General features: G+C 40.9%; 1 protein-coding gene and 1 pseudogene across 2 annotated transcripts in view; one reads left to right on the top strand and one right to left on the bottom strand.

The window, feature by feature from the left end:
* AHCYL2 (adenosylhomocysteinase like 2) overlaps window positions 1-16623 on the bottom strand; it is a 163193-nt gene extending 146570 nt beyond the window's left edge. Inside the window, exon 1 of one of the 2 annotated variants that reach the window (XM_072784525.1) lies at window positions 16192-16623. In XM_072784525.1, the coding sequence (XP_072640626.1) occupies window positions 16192-16554 (363 nt within the window). In that variant the 5' untranslated portion in view covers window positions 16555-16623. The remainder of the gene's footprint in view (window positions 1-16191) is intronic. The other variant, XM_072784526.1, reaches the window with a different exon arrangement.
* On the top strand, window positions 9642-10307 carry LOC140609242 (large ribosomal subunit protein uL11-like; annotated as a pseudogene).
* Window positions 16624-21915: the final 5292 nt, after the last annotated feature.

Below are 21915 nucleotides of genomic sequence, written 5' to 3'. Positions count from 1 at the left end.
CCCAAAATACCCATCATCCTTGCTCCCTTTAAGCCAATAGCCCTCTTGCTAAGTATCTGTCTTCAAGTACAGATCCATATCCACCATGATCTCTGCTACATATTTAAGGAACAACTCTGAAGAAAAAAAAAAAAGAGAGAGAGAGTAAATAAAATTATAAAATCTACAAAGTAGGTTTTCAACCAAAGGAGTCCTAACTGGTTTAACCTGATGCTCTTGAATAAAACTAATACTGCTTTAGAATTGCCAAATATCATCACGTCAGTATATACTACACAATGTTCTTGTTGCTATTGTCTGGTCAGAGTCTAAAAACCCTTGGGCTCTTTCCAAAGGCTTACTTACCAGTGACATCTGACAGAGAATCTAACCAAGAATATTGTATACAAAAGCTGAAAATACTAAAGTTTTCATGTGTGTGACTGCATCAGGAGTCACATTCATCTAAGGAACAGAGGTACTTTAGCTGGTAAGGGAAGAGATGCATGTTACAAATCAATGGTTTATGATGGGGCTCAGTTCTATTACCACAAACATTTACCATCTATTATGTGCTAGCATTAAATTGTAAAAATCTACCAAAAGCAAGCCAAATACCATTAAGCCAAATACCTTAATGAACAAAAAGTGGGTCCACTAAACCAATGGAAGAAATTTAAAGACATTACCCCAAGGGAAGGAGTTTAAAAAAAAAAAAAACAATGATTTCTGTAATACCCAAAAGATCCTTTTTAAAGACCATAAAATTAGGGATGACTGGGTGGCTCAGCAGTTGAGCATCTGCCTTTGGCCCAGATGCTAGAAATTAAAAAAAAAAAAAAAAAAGTGTGATATTGGTAAAGAAATCAACAGAGAGAAATGAAACATAATACACAACCCCAAAACAGAATGGATGATACAAAGGATGTGACAGAAAAGTGGCATTACATATGAGGATAGGGAAAAGCTTCTAAAACAAGAATCAAAAAGGACATGGAGGAAAAACATATTTTAATTTCTGTATAAAAGTGATAATAAGTAAAAAAGACAAGCCATAGACCAAGAGGATATTTGCAACACAAATATATTGATAAAGCATTAGAACAATTATAAAGAACTCTTACAAATCAATAAGGAAACCAATGAGATCCCAATAGAAAAATGGGAAAGGATATGCATATATACATTTTATAAATAAGGAAATCCAGATGAACCACAAACATATTAAGACATGCTCAATCTCACTAATATCCAAGGAAATGCAAATTAAAAGAGATACCATTTCACAACCACTAAACTAAGAAAAATTAAATATCTGACAATACCACATATTAAGGATTCAAAAAACAAAGGGTTAATAAAATTTATAGAGGGCGCCTGGATGGCTCAGTCAGTTAAGTGTCTATCTTCAGTTCAGATCATGATCCCAGGATCCTGGGATGGAGTCCTGCATCGGGCTCCCTTCTCAGTCTGCTTCTCCCCCTCTCACCGCCCCTCTCTCCCCCACTTGTGCTCTCTCTCTGAAATAAATAAAATCTTAAAAAAAAAAAAAAAAAAAAACACACTCTAAAAAGCAATTTGAGAGTATCTGATAAAGTTGGTATACCTTAAGCAATTTTGCTTATGGGGTATACCCTAGAGAATCTATCATATACATGATAAGGAAACATGATTTTTTTTTATTTATTTTATTTTATTTTATTTTTATTCATGGGAGACACAGACTGAGAGAGAGAGAGGCAGAAACACAGGCAGAGGGAGAAGCAGACTCCTTGCAGGGAGCCCCATGCAGGACTCAATCCCAGATCCCAGGATCACGACCTGAGCCGAAGGCAGGTGCCCAACAGCTGAGCTACCCAGGCATCCTAGGAAACATCATTTAAAGATGTTCACTCCAGCTCAAAAAAAAAAAAAAAATAAGAGGAAACATTAATAGGGTATGAGTAAACTGTGGTAGAGTCACACAATGAAGCACTACACAACAGTTAACATGACTCAACTAGAAAATCTACATGTAGTAGACTGGTTAAAACACAAAGCTGAGTGAAAAAAGTAGGTTGCAGAATAGTATCTGCTCTATTGTACCATTTATGTTAAGTTTATAAACACACAAAACAATGATATACGTTGCTTATCAATTTACAATTGATATTGATAATATATAACAAAGGTGCTAAAAGATGAAGGGGAATAATAAACTGAAAAGTGTGGACAGCAGTTACCTCTGTGATGGAGGGAGAGAAAAGAAGAAAGGAAATAAACAGACAAAGGGTACAAAGGGCTCTTCAATTTTATCTACAATGTTTTATATCTTTAAAAGTAGCTACAGAAATGTTTGCAAAATGCCAACATTTGTTAAATTGGGCAGCATGTACAATTTTCTCAGAACTCTTCCATATGTTTGAAAAAAATTTTAACAGGCTTTTGGTCAAATGGAAACATATACATGTACCAGACAGCAAGAGAAAAATATTTATCTCTTTGGAACCTATATTTGTAAAAATCTTCTAGCAATGTCTCTCTGTGCCTAATTCCCTTAGTGTGATACAAACTTTCAAGTATTTAGGCACAAACATGCTATATGTGTCAGTCTCCTTTTCCTTAACAGGTACTTCTCAAAAAATGCTGCCCAAGGGACTAAAAAAAATCTGGTTTTGTTGATACCAGTGATCTCTTTATCAACCAACAATCAATGTGCTATCCTTAAGCCAAAATCAGCAGAATTTAAAAATCTTTTAATTCACAAGTAAATTACTCCCCTGAATCATCCTTAAGTTTCATCACAGGTCTTGCACAAACCTATACTATGAGTGACCCAAGAGGTAAAAAGACCAAAATTACACCTCTTTCTAGTTTAGCATAATATTCCCTCTCTGCCCTACATTTTTCAGTCCTACACATCCACAAAGGACTCAGTATGAGTCCTCCACAAAGGAGCAGTATTTCTGGATTTTCCATTCCTGGGCAGATTTATGTGACTCAGAGGGCATCGAGGAGTGTGTTCATTAGTACCAAGGGGAACTGAACATGGAACCTCTGCTTAACTGGCAATCTAGAATGCAAGCTCCTGAGAGAAAATAAGAGGAGAATGACTTTTCCAACCAAGCATGATGAGTACATCAAACTGAAAATGATGCGCAGGAACAAGCAGCTCCAGAAACAGGAATTCAAATAAAACTGGATTTGTAACATTCACTGTTCTGCAGACCCAATGGTAATCCGTCTGTTTTTGCTTCATTTTCTGGCTCAGTTAAAAGTACCATAAAGAGGGATCCCTGGGTGGCGCAGCGGTCTGGCGCCTGCCTTTGGCCCAGGGCGTGATCCCGGAGATCCGGGATCGAATCCCACATCGGGCTCCCGGTGCATGGAGCCTGCTTCTCCCTCTGCCTGTGTCTCTGCCTCCCTCTCTCTCTCTCTCTAACTATCATAAATAAATAAAAAAATAAAAAAATAAAAAAAAAAGTACCATAAAGAGTATACTTGTCCCTTCTCCTCAAATATATGGAAAAAACTACTCAAGTCTTAGGAAAATTCTGAGTTTTTAACATTACTTTTTGGCTGTCAGTGTGTATGTATGTAATTCTGTTGGGGGATGGGATCCAGGGTGTATGTAGCCCTATGTGGGCTATCCCTGTGAGTACCTGTAGGGAATTCTCTATGGAGACACATGAGGTCTCTCTTTGGGTGCGAGTATGAGTCCATAGGTATAAAGGGTCCAAGGTGAGAGTTTTAAGGGGTTCTGTTTTATGTGAGGGATCTTTGTATGTCTGTCTTTGTGTATCTGTGCCTGTCTGTGGTTCTATGTCTCTACCAAGTATTTTATTACAGGTCTTTTAATAATAAGCTTTATTATACATTTCCACTCTTCCAAAAACTTCCTAAAATGATTTTCTTGCCTCTCTACTCTGAGGTTTCATAAAAGAAGCATGAATAAGACAACTGCTAGGCCAGTATTCCTCAACAATGAATAAAAAACTAAGGTTCTGGTGGGTATACACAAGTACACAACCAGAGTTGCCCAAGATTGTACATTCCTAACGAGCTCCCAGGAGATGCCAATGCTTCTGGTCACAGACCAGCTTGAGTAGCAAGGATCTAAAGGATTCCAAACTTAATAAACTGCCCCTAACTATACTTCCCATGTAGATTTTCCACAGTACCCTCTGACTGACATGTATATCAGATCTGCTTGAGTGTTCTACATCTGCCTATAAGCTGGAAGTTACCATTTTGTTTTATATACAAGTTTGCTTTGTATGAGCCAGTCCTAAGAGGTGAATGACTAAATGTACTAAAAATGTGAATTTCAGAACTTGTAAAGCTGGAACATGGAAATTTCATAAAGGTCCTGCTACACTGTGAAATCCCTTGGGTAGGCAACTATTTTTCCTAAGGTGATACACCTCAATTTCAGTACCGACCTCTCCAAACTGCAACAATTACTGCTTCCAGTATTGCTCATATCAAACCAGACTGTATTTATTTATTGTCATATCTGCATTCCCCACCCTCTCCTGGAGAACAAGAATATTTCACCAATTTAATAGTCCTACCACCTAGCAGTGTTTAGCACACAGTACATAAAAGGTTTTTGCACTAAAGAAGTCCACAATACATTAGAGGAGATTATTAAAGAAGTATCCAGAAATAGTAAATTGTTTCCTTATTTCTAGAATACAGTCCAGCAAAGGCCCTAAAAAGGAAATAGCATTAGACCATCTTTTCTCCCTTACAGAAACAATAGACATGAACGTAATAAAAATTCCTATTCCATTTCTGTCTCCCAAAGCAGAGTCACCCAACTTTCTGCCTTTCTCTCTCATGAATTAAATAAATAAAATCTTTTTTTTTAATAAATAAAATCTTTAAAAAAAATTTTCTACAATAGCAAGTACTTCTATGAATAACTCATTTTTTAAAAATTTTTATTTATTTATTCATGAGAGACACAGAGAAAAAGAGAGAGAGAGAGAGAGAGAGAGGCAGAGACACAGGCAGAGGGAGAAGCAGGCTCCATGCAGGGAGCCCGATGTGGGACTCGATCCAGGAACTCTAGGATCATGCCCTGGGGCAAAGTCAGATGCTTAACCACTGAACCACCCAGGCATCCTGAGGATGGCAATTTTAAGTGTCATTCTTGAATTAAATAGTCTTCAATCAAAAATTATATCTAGCTAAAAGAAATAAGAAACAGTGAAGAAGGACAGATTAAAGAAAAAGAAATAGAAAACAACCTGAAAAAGTAAAAATTAAATTTTATTTAGGGACAAATAGAGCTATCTTTTTTTTTTTTTTTTAAGATTTTATTTATTCATGAGAGACAGAGAGAGAGAGGCAGAAACACAGGCAGAGGGAGAAGCAGGCTCCATGCAGGGAGCCTGACATGGGACTCGATCCCGGGTCTCCAGGATCCCACCCTGGGCTGAAGGCGGCACCAAACCACTGAGCCACCTGGGCTTCCCGATATAGAGCTACCTTATATCATAAATAGTCCGTACCTCACATTATGAACAAAAATGAATTCCAGTCCATTCCAAATGGACTGAGGAAGCAAAATATAACAAACACAACCAAAAACAGCTGAAGAAATATAAAGGGGTGCCTGGGTGAGTCAGTCAGTTAAGCAGCTGCCTTCAGCTTGGGTTGTGATCTCAGGATCCTAGGATTGAGCCCCGCCATCAGGCTCCCTGCTCGTTGGAGAGTCTGCTTCTCCCTTTCCCTTTGCCTCTCCCTCTGGCTTGTGCTCTCTCTTTCAAATAAATAAAAATCCTTAAAACATATATATATGTATATATATATATATTATTATTATTATACATAATAATTTGTTTATAAACCTGGGGGAGAAAAGGCCATTCTAAGACACAAAATGTTCAGGTCATGAAGGAAAACATTGCCCAATCTGACTACCTAAAAACTTTTAAAATCATAAAGTCACAAGTCAATAAAAAATAAAATAGAAAAATATTTGCAACATATACACAAAAAATTAACATCCAGAATAGTAAAGAATTCCTACAAGCTAACACAAAAAAACATAAGTCAGTAGGAGGGCATAGATCTTCATCTATTTTGTTCACTGCTGTATCCCTAGCACTTGGCACACAGTCGTCACTCAATAAATATTGTTAAGTAGGAAAAACACTAATAAAAACAGCAATAAATGATTTTCCTCATAAAGGACGTAAAAACATCTTGTGGTTGGTAAAGGTGTGGTGAAAAGGGTAGTTTTGTTTATAGTTAGTTAATGTGTAAAATGGTACTACATTTTTGATGGCAACATGTATTATGTATTAAGTTTAAAAAGTGAATATCTTTCAACTCCAGAATTCTGCTTTTAGGTTATCTATCCTAGAGAAACACTTATACATGCATGAACACACACACACACACACACACACACACACACAAATATGCATACAGGTAGTTACTACAGCATTGTCTATAAAGTGCTGTAGAAAAAAATTAAATATGCATCAACAGAAGAATAATAAATAATAGTATGGACTTTGAAAATCAATTCAGTGTCAAAAAGACTTAAGATCTACACATATTGATATGGAAGGAGCTCCAAGTGAGAAAAAAAATCTGCAAATATATAGTATGGTTTTATTAATGTAGAAGTTATTATAAAACTACTAATTTCTCCATGTGCAAGTATGAATATAAAGTCAGGAAAAAAAATAAAAAAGAAAAAAAAAAAATAAAAAAATAAAAAAAAAAAAAAAAAGAAAAAAGAAAGATAAATTGAGGGACGCCTGGGTGGCTCAGCGGTTGAGCCTTCAGCTCAAAAGCCTTGATCCCAAGTTGGGGGATCGGGTCTCACATCAGGCTCCCTGTGAGGAATCTGCTTCTCCCTCTGTCTATGTCTCTGCCTCTCTCTCTGTGTCTCTCATGAATAAATAAATAAAATCTTAAAAAAAAAAAAAAAATGATGGATGGCATAAGTCACCTGTGGGGTTGGGGGGGAAGAAGTCACCTGTAGAGAGGGCAATGACACTGGCTGAGGACCAAGGAAGGACTTCTGCTTTATTAAACTGAATTATTTTATAAGAAAATATTCAGGTATTTCTTAGGCAATTAAAAACAATTTTGGGGGGGCAGCCCGGGTGGCTCAGTGGTTTAGCGCCACCTTCAGCCCAAGGCCTGATCATGGAGTCCCAGGATCGAGTCCCACATCAGGGTCCCTGCATGGAGCCTGCTACTCCCTCTATCCCAGGATCCTTCTCCCTCTGAATAAATAAATAAATAAAATCTATAAATTTTTTATTTTTTTTAGGAGTGCCTGGGTGGTGCAGTCAGTTAAGCCTCCAACTCTTGATTTCGGTTTAGGCCCTGCTCTCAGGGTCATGGGATCAAGCCCAGCATTGGATTCTGGGCTCAGCAGGGAGTCTGCTGGAGATTCTCTCTCTCTCCTCCTCTGCCCTTCCTGCCACTTGTGCTCTCTCTAAATAAATAAATAAAATATTTTTTTTTTCAAGGAAAGAAATAATGTAAACACCATTTAACTGATACAAAGAAAACAAGAATATATTTTGAGGATTAGACAGAATATCCATTTTGGACATGTTAATTTTGAAGTCCAACTGCAAGTAAGTAGTTGGGTACACGTATAGGATTGGCATTTGGAAGAGTGGTCTTAGCTAAAGAAAAATCTGGGGAGTTGCTGGGATGTAGATGACACTTAAAGGCACAGGAATGGTGTGGATGACTTAGGGAGAGCACACAATGGAAACAGCAGACAGCTCAGGATCAAGGAGAAAGAGCCAACAAAAGAAACTGAGAAGGATAAGCCAGAAAAATAAGAGGAAAACTAGTGAAGAGCAGTGTCATGGAAGAAAGAGAGGGAAGTGTCTGGGTAAGAAGCTGTTGTCAAATGCTACCAAGGGGGTCTTGATGAGGGCTGAAAAAACAGACCACTGTGCTTCCCAAACTGATGGGACATTAGCAACGTTAGCAAGAGGATTTTGTTCTGGTCAGAGCATTAAGGTGGGAGTGGGTTAGAGTTTGTAGGAAGAAGAAATGTAAATAGTGTGTGTTGAAAACTCCTTTAAAGTTTAGCTGTTAAAGGGAGTGGAAAGACAGGACAGAAACAGAGAGGAAAGATATGGGGGTTAGAGGATAGGGTTTTCAAAATGGGAGCGATTACAAGTTGGGATACTATAGGAAAGGCTTTAGTAGAAAGAGGAAACAATCAAAGGAAGAAGTTCTTTTAAGAAGACAGGAGAATGTGATTAGAGCACCTATAGAGAGACAGGTCTCTGGTAGAATGAAGGATGTTTCCTCTATCTTAACAGGAGAGAAGGAGAAAAAGATGAGCCCCCGATGCAGGTATGTTTGTTGATTTGGTAAGTATAGAGATGAAGGAATTCCCTTTTGGTGGCTTCTGTTTTTATACTAAAATATAAGGCATATCACTGGTTCAAAAAGAACATATGAGAGATTAGAAATAGTATGAAACAATCATTTGCAGTGAGTAGGAAAGTGAACTTAGTAGAGAAATGTATAATATTGTTAGGCGATGCTAATTATGCACATAAGGTTGACAATTATGAATTCAGTGACATCATTCTGCCTGGTTTTCTGATTTTCTCTAGTAAATCTCAGTTCCATGGTTCAGCTCTCAGAGTGGAAAACTTGCTTCAGGGCCACAGAGCTAAAAAACAGCACCAAAATCATACACAGAATGGGGTTGGCAAAGATGTGTTTGCTAATGTTAAGGAGATGCTGGGGCTTGGGTTACACCATTATAGTTCTGAATACCAGGTGATACACTAACAGCTCCCCAACTGTTGCTCCTGTAACTTGATCTTGCTGCTTGAGGCTGATGCTACATGGGGATTTACTGAGAATGAAGGGGGAAGTTGTAGAGGACATGGTAAAAAAAAAAATGAGGGAACTGGATCAGCTGAGAGGATGAGGAGACTGGTAAAGTAACCAGCATTAGAAGATAATGGATAACTGGACGTCAGATAGTAAATGAGGTAAACAGAGATATGAGGCATGGTGGCTTAGGCCTTCTCTCTGAGGAGGGTAGATTCTGAAATCCAAAAGGTTGCAGAGTGGTCTTCACAGTAGCCTAGGTGCAGGAGCTTAAGCCGATTTTACGGGGACTGGCAGTGTGGCAAAGCCTCCCACTGTTGCTATGGACAGTGTTTCATCTCACTAACCCCAAAGGCATCACAGACTGGCAAAGCCTTGAGCAAGTTAATTATTCTCTTTGTGCCTATATTTTCTCATCTGTAAAATAAAAAGAATAATATTCATCTGATAAAGTCATTATGAGGATGAAATGAGATGAGATAACTGTCTGGCAGAGAGTCAGTGTTCAGTAAATGGCAGCCGTAAGTGAGGAGTTGTAACTGAAGCCAAGAGAAGAGTTTCAAAGAAAAGGTAGTCAACAGTACCAAAGCTGGTAGAGTGATCAAAAGGGTTCACATTGAGCACTGCAAGAGATAAAGAAGATGAAGTCAGTTTTAGCCTCAATATCCAGTATTCCTTTTTGCAGTATCCAGGCTTTAAAGGAAAACCCTGATTTATAGTCAGAGAAATTCCATCAGCTCTGTTTATAATAATAAAACAGGCTCTGAGCTTAGAAAAACCAGGTGCCCCAAATAAATACATTTCTACTGATAGAACCTTAAAGAAAAGAATAGGAAATCACTAGTTGCTTTTGGCTTTAGGTTCGGAGGAGGCAAAGGTGCAACTGTCTTCGGTCGTCCCAAATCCGGGTTCATCTGACACCAGCTGCCTCCACCATGCCGCCTAAGTTCGACCCCAACGAGATCAAAGTCATGTACCTGAGGTGCACCGGTGGTGAGGTCGGTGCCACGTCTGCCCTGGCCCCGAAGATCGGCTCACTGGGTCTGTCTCCAAAAAAGGTTAGTGATGACATCGCCAAGGCAACCGGTGATTGGAAGGGTCTAAGGATTACAGTGAAACTGACCATTTAGAACAGAGGAGCCCAGATTGAAGTGGTACCTTCTGCCTCTGCCCTGATTATCAAAGCCCTCAAAGAACCACCAAGAGACAGAAAGAAGCAGAAAAAACATTAAGCAAAAAAAAAAAAAAAAAAAAAAATTAAGCACAGTGGAAATATCACTTTTGATGAGATTGTCAATATTGCCCGACAGATGCGACACCGATCTTTACCCAGAGAACTTTCTGGAACCATTAAAGAGATCCTGGGGACTGCCCAGTCTGTGGGCTGCAATGTTGATGGCCGTCACCCTCATGACATCATGGATGACATCAATGGTGGTGCAGTGGAATGCCCAGCGAGTTAACTACAAAGGAAAATATTTCAATAAAGGATCATTTGACAACCAGTGGAAAAAAAAAAAGGAAATCACTAGCTATTATTAATGCTGTCCAAGTGTCCAGTGTCCAAGAAAAATGGCTAACTGAATTGTTGTAGAACACAGTTGGGGAAGAGGAGACTGAAAATCATACAAATCATGTGTCTTAATCAATAGTTTTATTTATGTATTTTTTTTTTAATTTTTATTTATTTACGATAGTCACAGAGAGAGAGAGAGAGAGAGAGAGAGAGGCAGAGACACAGGCAGAGGGAAAAGCAGGCTCCATGCACCGGGAGCCCAATGTGGGATTCGATCCCGGGTCTCCAGGATCGGCCCTGAGCCAAAGGCAGGCGCTAAACCGCTGCGCCACCCAGGGATCCCAATCAATAGTTTTAAACTCAGAACTGCAACAGAAGAAATTTCAATCTACCACTTTCTCCTCTGCTCTGCTCTGCTCTCACTCCAGGGCCAGAGGTCAGACTAAAAAAAGTTCCTACAAATTCCACAGAAACCTGATCAAGCTTACTTACCCTTTCTTTGGTAAATGGAATTTCAGCTCCTCTAATTGTGCATACCACCTGAACATGCTGGCTGGGTGATGGATCGGGGCAACTGTCAGGATTGTTCTCCCATCTACCTCAGTTATACTTCTCTCTCAATTATTTAAACAAAAGCTACCATGAGAGAAACTACATATTCTTTATAAACTCAACTCGACAAGGAGTCTGAATAAAGTTGTCAATAAATCTTTCCGCGCCACCCCCCCTTCACTGTAGGATAGAGAAACACTTTCTATAATAAAGAAACTCATTCTCCCTTCACAGATTATCCATTTCTTCCATTACTGGACAAGACATCAAATACACAACTGCAAATTCAGCTCTGAGCAACCTCCCAAAACACCTCCTAATGTTCACTCTTTCCCAGGCCCAAGGAGAATAGAATTCACAAATTATACTAATACAAAATAAGGGCTACTTTCTCAGAAAACTCATATATGTTCAATATATGGTAAGACTATTAAACAAACTCAATAAATAAAAAGAAGTTGCCGGTTAGTGAAATAACAAAAATATCTACAAAATATGTCCAAATTAAGTAAGATTTAAAAGGTTCAATCTGAGGGGCATCTGGGTGGTTCAGTGGTTGAGCATCTGCCTTTGGCTCAGGTCATAATCCTGGGGTCCTGGGATCGAGTTCCGTGTTGGGCTCCCCATGGAAGCCTACTTCTCCCTCTCTGCCTGTGTCTCTGCCTCTCTCTGTGTGTCTCTCATGAATAAATAAGTAAATCCTTTAAAAAAAAAAGTTCAATCTGAGCTTTGGAACAGAGAAATGAAACTTCAACTAAAAAGAGAGGCTCGGCTTTGGAGTCAAACAGATTATAGAGTTCTGTTAGCTTCATCACATTACTGAATGAATGTATAACCTTGAGGCAAATTCCTTAATCTCTTCAACTCTGTCTCCTCAATAAAACAAAGATAATACTACCTTATCTCTGAGAGCTTGTACAAGGATTAAATAAAACAGTATATTTAAGGCTCTAATACAGTGCCTGGTATGTAGTTGGAACACATAATAGTATGCTTCTCCTTATAATTTTCAAAAAGCTTAATTAGAGACTCATTCATTAAGAATGTGGGACTTAAAAAACTGGTAGCTGGACAGAAAGGAAGAGCATATTCTTATGTACTGAAGATTTATTTACAACTTTAAAAATAAGGATATATGGTCACCTGGGTGACTAAGCAGTTGAGCCTTCTGCTCAGGGAGTAATCCCGGGGTCCTGGGATCAAGTTCCCACATCGGGCTCCTTACAGGGAGCCTGCTTCTCTCTCTGCCTATGTCTGTCTCTTTCTCTGTTTCTCTCATGAATAAATAAAATCTTTTTGAAAAATAATAATGAAAAAACAAAAATAAGGATATATTTGAGGGAAAAAAGGATAAATTTATCAATAAATTATTAACATGAAAATGCATCATTGATCACAGAACACTTTTTTATATATAAGATACTCTTCTTCCTTATAATTTTACAATTTTTTGAGGTTCTACATTTGTACTTTTTTTTCCTGTCCTATTCCTAGAACCCTGACTTTGGCTTTGGAGCAACCTAAACCTTAGGCCAGACAGGAATGCCTTAGAGTTCACTAAGTATTCTTTGTTTTTAGGGTTTTTTAAAGATTTTATTTATTTATTTATTTATTTATTTATTTATTTGAGACATACAGAGAGAGGCAGAGACACAGACAGAGGGAGAAGCAGGCTCCTCACAGGGAGCCCCATGTCAAACTCAATCTCTGGACCTGGGATCTCGTCCCTAGCCAAAGGCAGACGCTCAACCGCTGAGCCACCCAGGTGTCTCGTTCACTAGGTATTCTGAAAGACTTCTGGGAGAAGACCAGAATCCAACATCTAAAAATTTAAAAAGAATCAGTGTGGTATAATAAAAAGGACATGGGCTTTGGAAACAGGCAAAGGTTTAAAACAGATTTGAGTCCTACCCCTACAACTTGCTAGATGTACAACCTTGAGCAAGGCACTTTATCTCTCGAGGACTTCCTTGCTTTATCTGTAAAATGGAGATACTGTCACCTATATTTCCCTGTGTTGTCAGGATTAGAAAAATGCCTATAATAATTCCTGGAATATAAAAGGCCAATGAATGGTAAATCATATTTGGATCAATCTGCCAACTGCCTTACTGAACATTTTGTAAGGCTGTACTTTCCTAACTAGCAAAAGGAGTCATACTGTTCCCACATTCCCATGCGTATAACCAAAAGGTTCCATTTTAGTAATCTATAATTAACCAAATCAAGAGCTTAAAGAATTCAGGACAAGAAAGAACTAACATGGCTCAACTCATTCTCTGCTGACAGAAACAAATCCAGTGTAAAGTGGATACGTTTGCCAAAAAGAAAAAAAAAAAAAAAAAGACTGCTTGATCATGGTCATTACCAATCGTGATGTAGGCACACACAAGCTACAGCTCTTGGGCTTGCAGCCTTACCATCGAAAAGTTTTCATTTTCCTAAAATAAATACTCTCCTGCTTTGTTTTCCCTGCTGGGCTATGATACTCTTATTGCCCCATTTTTAAGAACACAAGGAAGAAATCCTCTCAACTATTAGTACTCCATTCACTTGGAATTTATCTTCCTATTCCACAAATCACTTCTTACAGAGATTTTTGGTTCATTGGGTTCACCTGACATGAGCTTATGAAGAAAGACATTAATACAAATATATGATAGCCACAATGACAGGACCTGATCCCCACAGCACCACAAGTTACATGATGGAGGCAGGAGCCAAAGATAAGATGTGACTAAGTAACCTGCGTACCTTATATTCATTCTTATTAACTACTGCACTTGGGAATTCTGGCTCTTATAGAAAGTTTATTTCCCTTGTGTGGCTAAGCAGAGTAATAAAACCAAGAAAACTGATGACAAATACATGAATAGAGTAAGGGAAACCATCAACAAAAAATGTGACAAGATAAGTAAGCTTGCAGGTGAGAGTTACAGAATAAAAGCAAGCAGTCACCAATTACATAGCCAAAGGTAGCTATTTCAAGTCCTGATACCCCCCGTCCCTCCCTACAGTAAAAGCAGAAGGGCATCGAGGTCGTAATGATTATTTACATAAACAATCTAAGAATCAAGAAAGACTCAACAAATCAAAATGTCACACTATCACACTTGGTGAGGTGACTTTCAACTTGCAGAAAGAACAGCAGTCCCCTGCACTTATTTTAATTCAGTCAATTCAATATTGAGAAAGTTAAAAAATCTGTCCCCAAAAAGGAGCTCAGCAATGTCTTTTAGTTGTGTCATACAGCTGTATCCTCGCCTGGAGGTTCATTTGCTTAACTTCCAGCAAAAGTTGTTTTTTGGTTGCAATTAACATTGTAAGACAAGCTCAGCCCTGTCTTCCATAGCCTTGAGGCTGCTGAGTAAATCTAGAATCATGGAACCTACATTTTGATGCTGGAAAAACAGGAAGAAGGTGGTTCAACAAGGAAAATGGTCAAAAAGCATGTCTAGATTTAGGAAAAACAGACTGATATGCTGGCCTGTGATTTTTCAACTTCTCTATAAAGAATCTATTGAGTTGGGCATGCCTTTCAGGGGAGATTATGAGGACATGCACTTAAAACATGATGGGAGGAGGAATAAAATAAAATCCTTAATAATAATAGCTATCATCCCCTAAGTCCCTAGTATATGTGCCAAGTTCAATGCTAAAGCCCTTTACAAATATTTCTAATCCTCAATCATATTAGTATTCTCATTTTATACAAGAGGAAATGAAAATTCAGGGAATTTAGAAATTACCCAAAAGCTAGTTAGTAAGCATACTAGTATTGAAACCCAGTCTGCCTGATTATAAACCAATACCCTAAAAGTAATTTGTTAAACGTCATTACCCTCAAGAGATCTCATCAAATTACAGATTTACACAAAAAGATCCCTAATCACACAAAAAAGATTTGGCCAAAGTTATAAAGCAACTCAACCATTCAGAAATGTTTCAGATTTCAGGACACATATCTAGGTACTATCAACCCGAGGACCTGGGCTGCCTCCTGTATTATAATTCCCTCCCAGAGGAGTTTCATACTGCATACAAAATGGACAGTATTCTAAAGCAATTTATAATTAAACAAATTCCTTCAGTCTTGCGTCTGACATCATCTATCCCCTACATCTAGGGAATTAGAATGAAAGGGTTATCTGCTTTCCACCTTAATCATGAGACTATTACAACAAAAGTTGGGCTGGATCCGGGGTTCCAACTCAGCAGAGTCTTACACAGGGAAACCATTGCAGGCTTCACATCACTTTACTGCTGTTCAGACAAAGCAATGAAAAATCATTCACAACATAAAAAACAAAAACCACAAATCACTGTGTTCATACTACGCCTTGGAAATTAGAGCCATAAATCCCTTTTTATATGACCCATATCTCTTTTTCAATAGTTGCCCCCCCCCCTTTTTTTCCCCAGTGTGAGAGGAGAGAAACACCGCGGACGGCCACTGTAAGGGGAACACTGGAGTATCATACATCCAGGCTTCCTTCTCCGTGTTGAGACTACCTGCTCTTCAAAACTACGTCTGAAAGAAGCTGTCGGCTGAGACAGACAGCCTCGCAATGACTGCCTTTCCCCAGAGCAGAAGCACTTCTTCCTAACTAACACTTCCAGATCATAAAGGAACCAGTGAAACAATCATTCTCTTCACACACAGTCTAATAATCCTGGTGGCCAACTACTAGGCAGAAGAAAAGAGCGAAGAGACTCTCTCCATTACCCTTCCACATTCAGAGGAGATGCAAGGATACTGCAGTATCTGGAATGAAGGGCACGGCATCAGTACTGCTCTATGGAAGCGGCTGGCCACAGAAAGGCAGAAAGTCATCATCATCTGTACAGAAACCAGAGGACTGAGTATTTCAACGCGAGGTTAACTACTGCTTACTCGTCCTCCAAAAGGAAAGATGTTTCCACCCTCATTGCTGGGTGAACTCTCATAAGCGATAAGGATTTTCTAGACCATCGCGGGGTCTCTCCCTTAACAGTCTGGAATGTAACACGGGGAAGTGTGCTGGATGTGGGGGCGAACGGTAGTATGAGGCGCCTCTCCTCCCCAGCCTATTCCAAGTAGTAGCGAGAGCGCTACCTCCATGTTATTCATAGCGAAGTACGGCCGTGCCACCTGGAGTCTTCGCTCCCCAGCGCGGCGGGCAGGTGGGGGCATCTCTGAGAGAGTGGATTTGAAGGGGAAAGGGCTCTCCAGGCGAGTGCGACCGGGAGAGAGGGCGTGGAGGCTGGTGCTGCCCTGCCGCGAGGATCTGCGGGTCCCCCCCTCCTCCCTCTCTCCGCCAGAGGCACGCCGGCCCCAATACCTTCTTGACTGTGCGCGGCGCCTCGGTGACGGTGCCGTCGGGGCTAACCAGGGCCTCGCCGCCGTCGCGGTGCCGCTGGTGCTGGTGATGAGGGTCGCTCCGCTTCATGGCCGACGCCTGAGGCACTTTCCCGGCGGCAGGGCTGAGAGCGGCGGCGGGCCCAGAGCCCGGGCCAGGGGCCGGGGGCCGCTCCGCGGCGGGAGCTGGAGCCTCAGGGTCCCCGCCGCCTGCCGGGGGGGCCATGGCGCTCACAGCCGCCGTGCTCAGTCCCAGTTGCGGCTCCGCCTCGGAGGGGCACAGGTCCTTCAGCTCCACCTCAGGCACCTTCGCGGCAGCCGCTGCTGACACGACCTGCACCGACATCACCGCCTCCGCTGCAACCGCCGGCTCAGACTCCGGCTCCGGCTCCAGCTCGGCCCCGCCTCCCGCCTCCCTTCCCCTTCCCTCCCCCATTCCCCCACTCCTCCCCTCCATCGCCTCCGCTCCCACCCCCTTCCTCCTCCCGCCCGCCCGCCGGCCGGCCAGCCAGCCCCGGCCTCTCCCGCCCCACCCCGCCCGGCCCCGCCCCGCCCCGGCCTGGCCCGGCTCTACTCGCGCGCAAGGCGCCACGGAACCTGTAGTGCGCTTGCTCCGGGCAGCACGCGGCCAGAAGACTGTGGGACCTCAGCCCCCAACCTGCACAGCGAGCCGCCGGGGGCGGGGCCCGCGATGCCCCCTGGGAGTGGTAGTCCCCGCCACCCTGCCTCGGCTAGTGGGATTCTGTAAGAGATGGAGCTCTATCTAGCACCTGCGACTAACGGAAAGGAAAGGAGGGAGAGTCGGTGACCCGACGTAGCGGATGAAGAAGAACGTCTCCCGAGGAGTTGCAGCTTCTGGGAAGGGAAAGCCAGGAACCCTCGGGTGGGAACGGTGGGGGAGGAACGACTCTACCCTGACAGCGTGAATTTCCTCCGTCGGTGTGCGTCTGTAATCACGTGACCAGGCATTTAAAGGAAAAGCGGAGGCGTCACGTGAGAAGGCTGCCGGCCTAAGGCTTGAAGTAGTTTGCTATTTCCATTTTTACGAAGTCGGTACCCCAACACTTTTACGAACCTTAGTGGCTATGTTTGTAGAAGGAATAAAAATAGGACTTTACCTGCTGTGGCAATTCCTGGAACGTTTAGCGTTTGGAATTTTAAAATCAGTCTAAAAAAGAAGTTAGGTATCACTAGTTGAAATTTCAAAACTAAGGAATAACACGTAGCCTTAAGCAAGGCCAAGTCTTCTGACCTATTAATTGCACTCGGGAAATAATATGAAATTCAGATAAATACATAAGCAGAGAGGCATATTAACAAAAAACATGAACAATGACTTCCTAAGTGATTTTTCCACAAGTTAAGAAATGAGACTTTTTAAACTTTCTTTGTAGTTTTATTTTTCTCAAGGGTTTAGATTGTTTATTGATGCCAAAGTAGGTTTTCCAGATAAAACTTCTGTGTTTTGTTTTATTTTAAGATTTTATTTATTTATTCATGGGAGACAGAGAAAGGCAGAGACACAGGCAGAGGGAGAAGCAGGCTCCATGCAGGGAGCCCGACGTGGGACTCGATCCCGTGGTTCCGGGATCACGCCCTGGGCTGAAGGCGGCGCTAAACCGCTGAGCCACCCAGGCGTCCCTGTGTTTTGTTTTAAAAGAGGCAAGCACAAAGACGTATAGCGTTTTATTTTTAGTAACAGAAAGGTTTTGAAACTACCCAAATGTCCAGCAATAGGGAAATGGTTATAGCCTTTAAAATTAAGTTTGCCAAGAATTTTTTTTAATGACGAAGAGAAATAAATGCATATAAGATATATGCTAAAAAGCAGAATACAAAATTTCACGTTCCGTAAGATTTTACTGTGCGTATAATATTTGAAAAAAAACACACTAAAATGCAATTGACTGGGCAGCCCTGGTGGCGCAGCGGTTTGGCGCCGCCTGCAGCCTGGGATGTGATCCTGGAGACCCTGGATCGAGTCCCGCATCGGGCTCCCTGCATGGAGCCTGCTTCTCCCTCTCCCTGTGTCTCTGCCTCTCTCCCTCTGTGTCTATGAATAAATAAATAAAAATCTTTAAAAAATAAAATAAAATGCAATTGACAGATTATGGTCTAGGTTAGATTGTTTCTTCTCTGTTCTCAGGGAAACTGAGGCAAAGGTGATCTTACAGTTTATGGTTGTTCAGAGTAAGCAAGAGCTCTGATAATCCCAGAAGACCTCTGGACATCTAATCTTTAGAGTAAATTTTCCCTGGCAAAGAGAGGGAGAAATTATCTGCCTTGATCTCCTATTTCCCTGTGCTACAGCTGTCTTGGGAAATCTGTTCATTTGTGGAGTTGTTTTACCCTGGATGGAGTCTTTTGTATCCTGGTCTTCAATTTATGCCTAATACTATGTATGAGGCATGTGAGCGTTGCTATTTCCACAAAGCCCACAAGTCTACCAGAACCAAGAGCTTCTTAAGATTTCTTTTCACACTCTAGCTTTGAGAATTTCCTTCCTGTTATAAAGAACCAGCACAGAGCTTCATCCTCCAGCTGTCGGAGCAGAGATTAGCAGAGCTATAACTGATTTCTTTCTTCCCCCTAATACACAAGGGACCTGTGGTACAGCCACCTGGCATGTGTCGGAGTTCATAGACAGCAGCTGCCTACCTGGACTGCCACTAGTATTGATTACGATAGGGAAGAATTAATTCCTCAGTGGGATGTGGTTACAAAACCAAAGAAGTTAGAATGCTGAAAAGAAACTGATATTCATCCTTTATTTATTCAGGCACCCTCCACTGGTTAGGACCAAACATCAGGGCACACTCCTCAACCATTCTCAGCTCCATCCTACGCACCTCCTACTTCTGCCATCTTTGTTACTGAGGGACACCAAGCACAGAAGAGGGAAATACTATGCTGGAAACAGGATGATTAAGCACAAGTATATGAAATAGTTTTTGTTTATGTTTCAAGGTTCAAAAGATACAAGAGTATTTTGGAAAAGTAAAGCATCTTCAGTTCCTCTCCCTGCATGCGACCGGTTAAGTTTCATCTCCATCATTCTGGAAATATTCTATGTATTAATGTGTATATTCTCCTTCTTACAAATAGTAGCCATGAGCCTTGGTTCTTTCACTCAACGATGGAAATAGCAAACTCAGAGAAGTACATATAATCGGAAGGGTCCTGTCTCTAATCCTCACATTGCAAAAATAATGAGATTAATAATTTAAGTTAAAATTATTTGCCCAGAGTCAAGTCACTTCAGATTTAGCAGCAGACTTCTTAGCTGACTTCTGGTCTTCAGGACCAGAAGTCAGAGTTCTTTCCACTGCAAGATTACCTGTCCAATAAAAAGTATGGGATTGGGCAGTCACTGAGTACATGTGGTTCACAACTTCCCACTGGGTATGAAAGGCCTTGTGTTTCTATATGCCACTCTTCTTCCTCTGGGTTAGGATCTTATTAGAACTTCACCCAAATGTCCAAACAATGCTCCATCTATGTATCCTTTTGCATTTGCAAGCTGCATGTTCAGATAACCATCTACAGATACCAGGTAGCCTTTGTACTCCATTCCTCACTGAAGTTTCACCGTACTGACTTTCCTGTTAATCCATTCAGGAAAGGCTTGGGATTGAGGGATAAACTCAGAGCAACTACCAGAAAATGCTAAAGGCCACTCGCTGCCAACTGAGCAGTCGTCCAATCCTTGTGACTGAAGTAGCTACAGCCAGCAGTTTATGAAATATTTAGATTACAGTTCCTCCCTAGTTGGCGTATTCAGCTGCCACACCCTGGCAAGCGGGAATGTATGTTCCATGTGGAAAATTGGAAGAACTTTTGAGGTATCTGACCAATCCGAGAGAAAACTTGAAGATATCAACGTTGAGAGTTCTCCCAATGAAATGGGCCAGCCAGATCACTCCATGTTCACAGAGTTTCCAGAGAACCATTTAGTGTCACACTCTTAAATATGAGCAAATAGTCATCAAATATGAAGAAAACCTTTAATAAAAAAGACAGAGACCAACAGGAGAGAAAATAAATAAATAACTTAGAGGAAGGAAAGGCTGTGCATCAAGAAGAAATCAAGACCAAAAAAAATCATTAATATCCTCAGAGATTTAAGATATTGTATTTGTGAAAGAACATGCTATTTTAAAAGGTGAACATTCAGAAAACAAACAAGACTTTTAAAATGAAAGCATGTAGCAGAAATTTTTAAAACTCAATAAATAAGGGACTCCTGGGTGGCTCAGCAGTTGGGTGCCTGCCTTCGGCCCAGGTCGTGATCCCAGGATCTGGGATCAAGTCCCACATTGGGCTCCCTGCAAGGAGCCTGCTTTTCCCTCTGCCTATGTCTCTGCCCCTCTCTCTCTGTGTCTCTCATGAATAAATAAATTAATGTTTAAAAAAACTCAATAAATAAGAGAAAGAAATTAAAAATGGGAAAGATGCATTTTCTCTTTGCTCAGATTTTTTTTTTTAATTTATGATAGCCACACACACAGAGAGAGAGAGAGAGAGAGAGGCAGAGACATAGGCAGAGGGAGAAGCAGGCTCCATGCACCGGGAGCCTGACGTGGGATTCAATCCCGGGTCTCCAGGATCACGCCCTGGGCCAAAGGCAGGCGCCAAACCACTGAGCCACCCAGGGATCCCCTTTCTTTGCTCAGATTGTTGACGAATGGTGGCTTGTTTTGTGTTTTTTAAATCTGTGTCTCATGCATGTTTTAACATGATAGATGGAATGCATTGTGTAGCTACAGTTTTCTGGAAAGGTTGGTCTTTTAGGAATTAATTTTCAGATATTCAATAGGTTTTTTTTCTTTTTGAAAGAAAAGATTTTATTTATTTATTTATTTATTTATTTATTTATTTATTTATTTATCTATTTAAAGCAGAGCAAGAGTAAGAGAATGGCTGAGGGAGAGGGAGAAGCAGGCTCCCTATGGAGGAAGGAGCCCCATTAAAGGCTGAATCCCAAGGCTTTGAGATCATAACTTGAGCTGAAGGCAGATGCTTAACCAACTAAGCCACCCAGGTGCCCCCACCCCATGTTTGTTTTTTTTTTTTTTAATTAAAAAGGGGGGGGGGAGAAGGGGAGAAGGGGCTCCTGGTTGGCTCAGTTAGAAGATCATGAGACTCTATCTCAGGGCCATGAGTTTGAGCTTCACCTTGAGTGTAGAGATTACTAAAAAACAAACAAATAAAATGAATTACAGGGCCAGTGGAAGAAGTCTAACTTCTGAATAATAGGAGTGCTAAAATGAGGTAAAGAAAATGGGGTGTGTCGGGGAGAGGGATGCAAATCAAAGAAGTTTTTTAATTTCCCAAAATTGAAAGATGAGAATTTCCACAATGAAAGGCGTCATTAGGTACCCAGTCCAACAGATGAAAACAGACTTACATTAATATACATCATTGTAAAATTTCAAAATCTGGGGACAAAGAGATAATCCTTGAAATGTCTGGAGTGGGTCAAGGAATAAAAATTTTACAAAAGCTGAAGAATTAGAAAGACACTGAACCTGTTAAAATTAGTTCTGGAAGCCAGAAGATAATTCCTTCAAATACCACAGACCCTCTATTTGCCTTCCCTAGGGAATGAACTGAAAATCAGCCAGGTGTGAGAAGAGCAGTCATCTGATTGCTCAGAGTTAGATAGGGGATCAAGGACCAGTCCCCCTGTTTTCATTTCTACCTTCCA

The sequence above is a fragment of the Canis lupus genome, chromosome 18, assembly GCF_048164855.1.
Source record: "Canis lupus baileyi chromosome 18, mCanLup2.hap1, whole genome shotgun sequence".
In the NCBI taxonomy this organism is placed as follows: Eukaryota; Metazoa; Chordata; class Mammalia; order Carnivora; family Canidae; genus Canis; species Canis lupus.
Note: the sequence above shows the minus strand (reverse complement) of the source record. Positions and strands in the feature narration are given on the sequence as shown.